Raw genomic sequence first — 12117 nt, 5'->3', positions numbered from 1 at the left:
CTACAACTTCACTATGCAAGGGATTCGCTGGTTGTATAGTCGCACCACTTGGTTGTTAGCCCCAGTACTAGAGATCCCCTAGGCACTAAGCTGGGTTTCTCTGAAAGAGGCCGGTTTTTCTTTTAGCCTTTTTCGGGTTTTTTTTTCCATACTCTCAGCACTCCAGGGCTGCTATTTTGTATGGTCTTTCAAGCATTAATAGAAGCTTCCTTTCTTTTTGCAAAAAAAATAAATGTTATTTAATCTTTGTACTAGTGAGCACTTTGTATCTCTATCTTGTTCTTGAAATGAGTAATTTTTAACAAAATCTATGATAGAGACAGTAGTGATTGGCAAGGCACTTCCTTATATTAAGTCCAAGCCAACCTAGTTTAGAAATTAGATAATTAAACTATTCCAAAACTCAATCACAAACAACCACCAAGATGATGAAATATATTGTTATTCAACCACATCGACTTAGAACAATCACACAATTAATGTTTGACCTAAACTACAACAATGATATATTGCATGATGTACCAACCCCTGGGCTAGTTAGGACAATCACATTAAGTCCAAGCCAGCCCAGTTTAGAAAACTATTCCAAAACTCATTCACAGACAACCACCATGTTGGTGAAATATATTGTTGTTCAAGCACACTGGTTTAGGACAATCAAATAACTGGTGCTTGACCTTAACCAACATGGTGGTATATTGCATGATGTTCCAACCATCAGGTTGGTTTAGGACAATCACATTAAGCCCAAGCTAGACCAATTTAAAAATTAAGTTTGCTATTCCAAAACTCATTCACAGAAAACCACCAAGATGGTTTAGGCAACCACCACTAACCTGCATTATATCAATCATTTGTATGATGTGCTCGTCCCACTTCTTGCATTCCATCCCTTTTTTGTAGATGTCCTTCTTATTTGGAGTTTTTCTTGTGTTCTATTGAAGCCCAAAGACTTTTTAGATTGTGATGATCCTGCATTTCCACTCTGCATCCAACCACTAGAGCCATGTTGGTCCTTTTGATTAACAACATCTTTGACATTGTGTGCCCAAGCCGTTTCCCCTTTTGTTTTAGAGGATACTAGCATAGCTACTGTTGCCCTCTTTGCAACTAGTTGATCTAAGTTGTGCACCCCTTTCACTTTCTTTAGGCCATTTCTCAAGTTAGAGAGGGGTTAGAGAGCATCATCTCTTGGGCATGCACCTCTCAAGGTGTTAGTAAGGTTGTCACTCTATGAAAGGATGCAGGGTAAAGCTTGTGAAGACACGAGACTAGTATTCACTTGAATGACCTCATGTTGCTGCCTTGAATGCTCCCACCAAATGTGAGACCACTTCTTATGTCCTTCACTCTGATGTCTTCTTGAATGCATGCATTTGCAACCACTTCCTGCTACTTCACTAAAAGGAGTCTTCTTTCTTCTCATTTTTTCTCCCTCCACAAACGTTGCAAAAGTATCTTCTGTTGCTATTTTGATAATGTGCCATTTCTTTCCTTGCCTCGTAATTTTTTCTTATTCCCTGACCAAACTTTTTAGCTTTCTTATTTTGCAACCTCTAGCTGATTCTCTTGCAATTCATGATGAGCTGCATCTTGCCATTGATGCCATGGAGATGATGATCAGTGAACCACCACTAGAACAAAGATCAGCTAGCTTGTGAGTTAAGTAAAGAATATAATATGACTCACCCAAGTAAATAAGATAATGGCAAACCAAAAGAAGGAGGCCATGTCGAGTTGAATCTACAAGGGGCAGAGGTTGCAAGGTGCCAGGAGGGGGATGCACTTTAATATTAAAAGATTTTCAAGGCAAGAGGTGATTCAAGGTAGGAGGTGAAATTTTTTGAAATTGTGTGGGGATAGTGAAATTTTTAGCCACTATGATTTTCCCCCTCCGGCAATACATGTCAGCAAAATTGGATATACTGTTTTTCCTCAAGCAAGTGCAATGTGGCCCAAATTTCTTCAAAATACAAATAGGCCAAAGGGCACACTATTGGGTTATAAAATGTAAGGACCTTTGGCATGCTTATGTGCCATCTAGCAAGCACTTGCATGGAAAAAGAACCAATACAAAATTACAAATAATGTTGGATCTATTAAAAGATCTTTGCACATGCACAAATTGCACATTTTAAATTCTTCCATTCTAGGGTGAATTTAGATACCTATATCACCAACTATCAAGGTTTTAAGACCACCATGTAGTAGTCCCAAGTTTGGATTCCAAATTTTTAGTTCATTTTGGTTTTCAACAAATCAAAATAGTGTTATAAAGCGTGCCCTCAAATGGATGTGCATAATTTTAGCACAACATTGGAGGCCCCTTAAACCATACCTAAGGTTCTCAATTAGGTGTGTCCTTGGGTTGAGGAGAAGCTCATACAGTGTACTTTGGAATGATTACTTGGTTGCATGTATGTTTTTTGATGTTTTGAATAAATTGGTATAGGATATACTTTTTAGGATACATGCTTCACATGCAACATAGTGCTTGTAATGCCTTAACAGTCTTATTCCAAATCTGTATTTCATATTTTTGGTCTCATGTTCAAGATTGGAATGTGAACTACAACTTGAAGACAAAGGTTGTCAAATTCCATTGAGCAATGCATAAGTTATGGGTCAAGCAAGATACCTATATGCAAAAAATGCCTTGAACCTCACCAAAAGACTCTACACCAAGCAAACATTGATGCTTTTCATCACATGTTCATGTGATTTTCATCTTAGAGGATTTTCATTATGTGTTCTATTTAAGATTTCAAATTTTCCTTTAAATCATACCAAACATGCTTTAGAGTGAAGCAGATCTGCTTTAAAATAGAGAAGATGTACTTAACAGCAGAAATATATGCTGAATAACATATGTTGCATGTGCTTTGTAATCAACCATAGTATGTTTGTAGTAGTGTTGTAATGTCCTTTATTGCACAAATGTTGCATTGTTTGTACTTTGTGTCTCATGAACTAATGAAGTGCTCCTAAGCAAAAAGGATGTGATGCAATACTCTGTGCTCTAAAGTACATAGTGAAGCAAGTCTTGTGTGCTTTAACACATAAAGATGCATTGCATGTGCTTTGTAATGACCCATGCCATATTTGAAGTAGTGCTTTAATGTCCTTCTAGCACAAAAAGTGTATTATTTGTGATCTTTGTGTCTCATGATGCAGCTAGGTTCTTTTAAGAACAAAGGATGTGATGCAATGCTTTGTGCTTCAAAGCACATGCTATGTGCTATAAAGCACAACGATGTCTTACATGTTCTCTGTAACTAGCCATATCATATTTGAAGTAGTATTGTAATATCCTTCAAAGAATAAAGACTATGCTATTTGTGCTCTTTGTGTGTCTCATGATGTAGGTAGGTGTTTTTAAGCACAAAGGATGTGATGCACATCTTCGTGCTTTAAAGCACGGAGATGTGTTGCATGCCCTTTGCAATGGCCCGCATCATATCTTTTTGGGAGGTGGTGGGAGGGGATTGAAATTCAACCCCTTTCTTGCAATCACAAATACATTAGTTGCAATATTTGCTACAAGTGCTCTTTGTAGGAATTCTTGTGTAGGACTGGGCAGCATCAGTTTTTGTAATTCAGCTTGTGCCTCATGTAGTTCCCTACTATGTAGTGAATTATCTGAAGAACTTGTGCCACTTGAAATATAATCAGAGTCATGTAGAATGTCGTCTGGATCTTTCATTTGTGATGCAGTCTCTGCCCGACTTCTATTTCATGTGAAGTATGCAATACCAATGTGACGTGGAGAGATATCTTCCTCAGGCATATTTGACATGGACTGTGCTTTCCATGAAATAAATGGAGAAAGTTTTAGTCACGGGATTTCAGCCGATTGATTGTTCTTGAGTTTGAAGACTCGAATGCTGCTCTGCCTATTGCAACTCCATGTTAATGTTGGATTGTATTTGTTGTAGTTGCTTGTTGTTGTGTTTGATGTCGCTTGTTGCCTGTCACATTTCCGTCAGTAATCCGACTATTGTTGTCTTGATTTGTTGTCACTTGTTGTTGGTCTTCTTTCCACCGGTAATCCAACTATTGTTGTCTTGATTTGTTGTCTTCTGTTGTTGGTCTTCTTTTCGCCGGTAATTTGACTGTTGTTGTCTTGATTTGTTATCATATGTTGTTGGTCTTCTTTTCGCTGGTAATCCGACTGTTGTTATTTAAGGAATTCTATATTAATGTAGCCTAGCTTGATTGGTTGTAGCTTGCCTCTGTGGTCATTTGCACCCGGCTATTCGATGTGAGTGCATTGTACGCGACTTTCGTAGAGTAATGCAAACTACGTAGATTTGGTGTGTGAACTATGAATGATCATTCACCGCTCCAGCCTTGCTACCGTATTTGGTTGGGCTATGGGTTTGTATGAGTGGCGTACTCGCAGATAAAGATTATCTAGTACAATTATTTCTGCTTCGACTTGCTTTTGTTTTTGTGGAGTTGTCGCTTTGCTATCTCTACTATTGTTATACGCGTGCAGCAATGTGAACCAGAGACTCTAGGAATGAATGCTGTGAGGATCACCAAATGTGTTTAGAGTGCATTCAATAAATGAAAACACAGAACACACATCAACTCAAATGCAATAGATGCAAGGTGTTGGACAAGAGACTGGGATCGCATGTAAACTGAACTAAACAACGAAAGAACAGTAGAGAACTCGTGAATTCGCAAAACGGATATATTGTATTATGCTTCAGCAGAGATAAACAAGAACTCAACCTCAAAAGGGGTTGTTACACGACTTTTATAGCTGTCCAGATCCATTCCGACTGTTATAAGTCTGCAGTCAGTTATATCTTTTAGTAACAGCCCTTGTTACAAAACATCATACTATTGCATTAGCCCACTACTTATCAGTTATAGAAAGTGGTATCCACTACATACTTAATAATTGCCTTGTGCCATGAGACTGACTTATCCTAACCTATGCTGACCCTAGGTTATTGGCCACGTAGGTGGAGACTGAGTCTTCAACAGCCTGTAAGCAAGATGACTAGTTTCTCTTTGAATTGATCCTTCAAATAGACCCTTTCTACAAGCCTCAAGGATTGGTAGGGCATGTGGGGAAAAACACGATGTAGATGTTATGACTGATCTTCTAAATTTTATAGTAAGTCCAAACTGCACTAGCTTGAGCATAGGCTCGGTCATTGAACTCCTTGATAAGTTTTCACAAGGCCAAAAGTTCATTTTGTCAAGCTTGTGCAAAGAATGTAGTTTCTCCTTCATATAAGCTAAAGATACTAAAGTCCTAGTGACAAGGTGGAGCACAAAAAATATCGTAGAAGACGTCTTGCTTGTTTAATTTGGCATTGCTAAAAATAAAAGAGCACATGTTTGAAAACATAAAAGGGATGCGTATAAATTCAACATTATTTATGAAACTTGTTGCATTAAGTGTCCTCCTATCAAGGATAAAGGGATATCATTGATATATGTAAGGAGTATCCTAATGTGAGTAGGCTAGAAGCAGTAGTGAAACAAATAATAACTCTCAGACTACCATAATATTTATTTGTATTGTGAATGAAGCATTTTAGAATAAACCTTACCTTTACACCAGTTACAAAATCTTGTCCAAAAATGAATGCTTTATTAAAGCTGAGGTGCTAAGGTTAAAAAGTGATATAGCATTACTCAAACCTTACTATAGAGGTTGAAAGGCATTGCTTGGTAGTTACTATGCCAATTCTTCTCACAAGGTATTTGAATCTAAATTCAAAAAAATACAACAAATGCAAATCTTTTGCCATAGTACAGTCATGTAGCACCACTTGGATACACTGTGTCTTTCTTGTTCACTTAGCCCATGGAAGGAAAGGCCACCATGAGTCTACCAATAATTTCCTACTATGATGCAATTGCTCTGCTATGAATTTTTTAATTTCTCCTTCTCCCAACAAGATCCATCATAGAAGAGAACAAATAGAAAACAATGGTGCTAATAGCCAACATGATTGCCCCAAGTACCCCAAGTACAAAGCTATTCAGATAGGCCCACAAAAACTTTTGAGATCAACCACCAAATAATTGGTAGAAAATAAGAAAACATAAAGTGCAAACAAGCCTGATGTAAAGAAGGCGACCCACCACCAGTGCCAATGGTAGGTTGGACCATAATCTCCTGATCTCATTACATAACACATTCGAGTCAGCCAGAGTCATGTAAATAATCAAGTGGTAAATTCTATCATCCCAAGGCTACTCTCTCAATAAAGCTTTGATATTTTGCTTTCAAGTCGACTCTATTAAAAGAACACAACTAGAGTGCAAAAGAAATTGTTTATCCCTATTGCATACAGAAAAGTAGCTACAAGGTTCACAGCATAATAAAGGCTTATTTTTACTAACTTCAATGTAATATAATAAATATGATTTCTTGTACATGTTTCAAACTTCAATGTTTACTAACTTCAATCTAGTAAATGGTTATGTTTACTAACTTCAATGTAATATAATAAAGGTTCAATGTAATACAATAATTTACTAACTTCAATGTAATATGATAAATTTGATTTCTTGCACATGTTTCAAACTTAAAACCTCTTAGTCGATTTCTTGTCACACTTCTACATGTATTATGAAAAGGGCATGCAAAGATTGAGGCAAAACAGGGCATGCAGAGTGATAAGGCAAAACAGGGCATGCAAAGAGATGGGGCAAAACAGGGCATGCAAACGAATGAGCTGGATGGGACAATTTTGTGGTCAAACAAAGGCAAGAGCATAGCTTTGTGCACACTCCTAGATAAAGGAAGACAAAAACTTTGTGCACACTCCTAGATAAAGGAAGACAAAAACTACACTTGACTTGGAGGAACTTCCTAGCGAGCACTTGCATTTTAGTGAAGGAAGTGATAGAAGCAAAGGATTTTTTTAAAAACAAACTACCGTATTGTTGTGTCAACCTAGCACCCAATTGCCATCATTGTCATCTCATGCTCCTTACATCCATACCCTCTTCAAGTGCTAATTCATTTGATATTACATCTTCTTCCATGCCACTGTCTGCTACACAATGGGCCTTATCAAATTCTTGGTCCAGTCTGTTCATGTCACCCACCTAGTCATTGGCTACTCTTGCATTAGAGAAGGCATCTTGCATGTTTGTTTGGCTACAACAACTAAAGGCCATGCATCCCATAAATATATGTGTGCTATGTGAAACAAAGGCATTATTAGAGTGCTCCATCAAAAAGCATACAAAAATTGGAAGCTTTGAAAGGGTGTGATGCAAAGGAGGAAGAACCAAGGATGCAAATCAGGCCAAAAAGCATGACAAGGAAGAAGGTACAGTACGTGGGGCAAAAAAAACTTTGGGAGACACAAAGCTTATTATGGCCATATAGCATGTCATTGGTCACTTCAAATGTACTGACATTTGGCACCCATGGTTGGTCTCTCACACATGCAAGCTGGACTATGCTGCAGGTGGCTAGATTCAATGACAACGCTCACTCCACTAATGATGTTAATGGTTGCCATGGTGGTTGGTGTCGGGCCATTCCTCAAATAAGATGCAAAGGGACTAGGGCAAGATGTAATTCACCTAGCTTTGTCATATGTCCACAATGGACACTTCAACATTGCTGAGCATGAAAAGTTAGTGACAGGACGTGCAAAATCCTATGGGGTGCTGGCTTTCACGACAATCAACATCAATACCACTGTAGAACAAGGGTGCCCCATCACCGACAACCATGGCAACCTTGGACCTGCCACCTTGAACTTGAGCATCCAATTATACAAAGTCTTCATACTAAGTTTCTATCGACATTTTGGAGGTGAAGGGAAGACTCGGCCATGACGAAGGCTAGCACTAAAGGAGAAGGCTTGACCTGGCAACTCAAGATTCCACAATTCAACAATTTCTTAAACATGAGCTAAAATCACCCTCTAATGTTGTTCTTGAAAATCTAGACCCTCTCAAATAGTCAACAATGTCATGTAAAACACAAAAAATGCCTTGGAGTTGTATGGCCGAATCCATGACCTACATCGGACACATCTTTGTCAAAGCCATGATCATGCTAGATCATGACAATGACATGCAACGGGTTGAGAGGATGCACAAGGTGCTTAATGAAACATAGTAACACAAAATGACATTGTCAACTGCACACACAACTGCAGTTTTAGGAGGCTACTTATAAACACATAACAAAGAAGATCATTCTCCAAACTTATGGTATGGATTATAAAGTTCTGGGTTGGAGAATAATAAAAATACAAGACAGACACTACCATTTGTCTTGTAAAGCTAAATCCTTTATAATCTCTTATGTTATACTTTGCAAAGGTGTTGTGAAATTGTTAGAGGGAAAATGATGAGATATCTTCATTGAGCACATTAGATTTTGTTGGTGTACCTGTCCCTATTGTATATGGAGGATTAGATTGGCATAAGAATTTAGTGTCATTTCATGAGAGCCCAAGGCAATAGCAGCACCAATGAAGTATTCATATAATATCGGAGCCTATCATTGTGTAAATTCATAAAATTTATGGCTAATGCATTGAAGTAATAAGTAATAAAACATACTTTGAAATCAACTACCAAAAGTATACATTCTTGATTTCCTTAAGAATGATCTTCTAGAAAGATGATACAAACTAAACACATGAATAACACAATATGGCTCATCATGAGTATAGAGGGGCTTAGTATCCAAGACTATAAATATAAAGTTCAACATGTTTTTTTTGCATGGAACTACAAAATGTCCCAGTCCCTTGCGAAATCGAGTTGTGCAGGCGTTCCTATATTTAGATTACCTCTGGTTCTATGAATCAATATTTATTCTTCATCATAGAATAAAAAAAGCCCAAGCATATAGTAAAATTCAAGAACAAATATAAGAGTACAAACCATGCGGAGATTGTCTAAACCGAAAGCCATGCAACTTATATTTTTAAACATTAATAATCTTACGATTGCTTTTAGGTGCAATCATGGTATGCATTCCTACAATACATGAATGCAAAAGTCTCACCCTTAAGTGAAGACTTGCTCTTTGCATTCCATGCGTACCAACAATTGTTTCCAAGTTTCTCTCTACGTTTGGAGCTAGTGGCCACCTTCCCCACCCACATAGTAGAAAATCTAGTGGGAACAATGGACAATGATGTTGACAGATCAAATCATCCTCCCATTCTTTTAAGAGGCTTTGAGCTAAAAAGGAGTGTGTAACCTCACAAGGGGGAGACGAAAAGAATGTGAGAGAAAGGTACGAAAACTTCCACTAAAGGTGAGCACTAGTGTGCAGTAGAGTAAGCAAAGGTTGTGAAATCAACAAGAGATACCATCCTATCACTTTAATTCACAAATTGATAGGCATAAAATGCTGGGTACTTCAAAGAAACGAAGACAAATTTCAACACTAGTTCTCCATCTAAGAAGAGAAGCATGCCTATCTCCAATAATACATGTAAAAGTGAAGACTCAATTCAAAAGAGGAACCAATGCTACAGAAGACTGTTGATCCAAAAACTCTCTGGAATCATTCATCCAAAAACTGGTGAATTCCGAGGACAGAAAAACGTTACACACAAACTTGATACTACGATTCGGAGTTTACTCCTTCAAGAAAAGTACACACATGTATAATGCTAGCGAACAATCTACAGGCACAGAAAGCTGTTGAGAGTTACTGATTCAACAACGGGCTGCCCTCCTTGAAGAGAACGAAAATTCCGCCCCCGTCTCCACGAGAGATTCTTAGGTCCTCATCAAGGTAGGTAGTCAGCAGCCACGATTGAGCCCTGTTAGTTCTGATCGGAAACTTCAGAGGCGGTTGGCCAGAAATTGTCCTAGCCACAGAAGAGGCAGCATCTTGTATAGACCTCAGTAATCCCTGAAACGGTGCCAAATCGATCTTCTGTCCCAAGAAAGTTATGTTCTCTGGAATCTCGATGGAATCAGTGAGTTGAGGCGTGCCGATCACTCCTTCCTCGAATTTGATCTGTTTCGATGATCCAAGTATAAGTAAACATTTATCTGTAGCTAAAGCAAACGGGAACCAATGCGCAAAAGTACTATGAATTCTACTCAAATTCGATGTGTTTCAGTCACCAAAAAGTAACGAAACTTTAAACTGTAGCGCTGTCGGAAACTGGCTGCCAATGCAATCCTCAAGCATAGATTCTATGAATAGCGTTCGTTATGATAAATGCAACCAATTGCTGTCTATGACTCCTTTTCATCACAGACCTACGCGATGCAAACCAATGCAATCCTCCATCTTCTGTACGATTTCACGAAAATTGCAAAATAGCAAAAGTACCTGCACACGCTTTGGGCTTCGAACTTCGAATGATGCACTAGTGCTGAAGGAAGTCGTTGCGAGTGGACCGGTGAAAGATACTGAATTTTCGACCGTGAGAGCATTCGAGTCAATAGTTTGCGAGATCTCCCCAACCTTCAACAAAGGCAGAGTGCCGGCGGCCAGCAGAGGGAACAACTCCGAGAAAGACGTATATCTGCAAATGAAACAACAATCAGCGAGGTAAACGCCTGAAAATCCAATGTACACTATTGCAGAAAGGCAGAATCGCATTTAGCAACTCACGCCAAAATCCATTTCCCGTTCAGCAGAGGGAGCGCTTCCGTCGGCGCAGGAGTCGGGTTCTTAGCCTCCAACTGCGTGATCAATTCCACGATGTCCGCCCTTACTTCACTGCTGGCCTTGAGGCCACGGTCGGTGTCCAAGAGGTTATCGACCAAGCCCTGCTTGAGCTGCGCGATGCCGCTGACCTCCTCCACAACAGCGGTGGCGGCGCTGCTGACGGTTTCGACGGGAGATTCGGAGCGGCTAGTGTTGGTCTCGCCCCATTCATCGTCACTGGTGTTAGCGAAGAGGCGAAAGCGGGAGAAACGGGAGGGGGAAGAGGAGGAGAGGGAGAATTTGGGGGAGGGAAAGGGAGGGAAGGAGCAAGAAGAAGCGGAAGAGGAGGAGGAGGGAGGGAGGGAGGAAGAAGGGGGAGGGAGGGAGAGGCAAGAGGAGAGGGAAGCCATAGCTATGAAGGAAGGGAAGCTGTGGATATGGCGATGGAGAAGGTTGAAGGTGAATGTGAAGTTGAAACTTTCTGGCTATGGCGATGGCGAAGATGAAGACAAGGAAGGTCTGGCTATGGCGATAGTCAAAATGAAGAAGATGAAACCCCCCAAGGTGGTTTTCAAAAACCGCCTTTCTTCCTTAACACGTGGTTTTCCCCTCTAACCGCCTTGCCTTCGGCGGTTTTTCTCCCGTCCACGTGGCACCCCTCCCACCTCTTCGCTAAAATATCATCTCCCCCCCCCCACCCCCCCTCCTAGAGGGCATCAACCTCCCCCCATCATTTAGCCCCATGACTTTGTCATTTGCTTCAATTAAACACGGAGCACCCTAGTTGGTGGGCGTTCGCCTGCCTCAACTGCTCGAACCCTCTGCATGCCCCTTGCTACTTCTTAGCGTAGGCCACGAGAGGATGCACCCCTCATAGATGGCCATGTGTGTGTGAGTGGGGAAAAAAATAATTAGGCGTTCGCCCACCTCAGCTGCTCGAACCCTCTGCTTCTTAGCGTAGGCCACCGGAGGATGTGCCCCTCGTAAATGGCCATATGTGTGTGAGTGGGGAAAAAAATAATTATATTTTAATTAAATTGGCTCCAACGACTAGAGCCCTTTCTGCGAGAAGAAATCAAAGTGATGGAGGGGAGTCAAGCTTGAATCGCAAGAGAGGGGAAAACAATGTTACTAAAGATGGGGAAGACAGAAAGAAACTTGAATAAAGGGTTGAATCAAGCAAAGGGGGAAAGTAACGTGAATCAAGGGGGAAGACAAAAGTCAAGGGGAGAAAGAAACGTGAATAAAGGGGGACGGCAAAAGTAGAAGGCAAAGTGAATGAAGGGGCAAGAAATACTTGACTTTCCTACAAAATGAATGTAGAATGACCCATAGGAAGACTCGATATATACAACTACCAGCTCATTCCCATGTTGAAATGGGATCTTCAATGCTCTATGCCTCTTGAAGATTCCTAGAAACTTGCTAGCAAAGTAGGGGCTCTTATTATCACTTATCACAGCTAACATAGGCCTAAGGATAGGGGTTCTAAC

At 40.0% G+C, this 12117-nt stretch overlaps 1 protein-coding gene across 1 annotated transcript; it reads right to left on the bottom strand.

The window, feature by feature from the left end:
- Positions 1 to 9451: 9451 nt before the first annotated feature.
- LOC147888771 (light-induced protein, chloroplastic-like) lies at positions 9452 to 11148 on the bottom strand. Its single transcript, XM_087392914.1, has 3 exons — positions 10589 to 11148; positions 10304 to 10499; positions 9452 to 9982 (listed from the first exon to the last, which is right to left on the bottom strand). The coding sequence occupies exons 1-3, from the start codon at positions 11032 to 11034 to the stop codon at positions 9668 to 9670; spliced, it is 957 nt and encodes a 318-aa protein (XP_087249040.1). The 5' UTR covers positions 11035 to 11148; the 3' UTR covers positions 9452 to 9667.
- Positions 11149 to 12117: the final 969 nt, after the last annotated feature.

This window comes from Dipteris shenzhenensis, chromosome 21 (genome assembly GCF_047967505.1).
Source record: "Dipteris shenzhenensis isolate YYH24624 ecotype China chromosome 21, Dip_SZ_1.0, whole genome shotgun sequence".
Lineage (NCBI taxonomy): Eukaryota > Viridiplantae > Streptophyta > Polypodiopsida > Gleicheniales > Dipteridaceae > Dipteris > Dipteris shenzhenensis.
The sequence above is the reverse complement of the archived record's forward strand: the minus strand, read 5'-3'. Positions and strand labels throughout refer to the sequence as shown.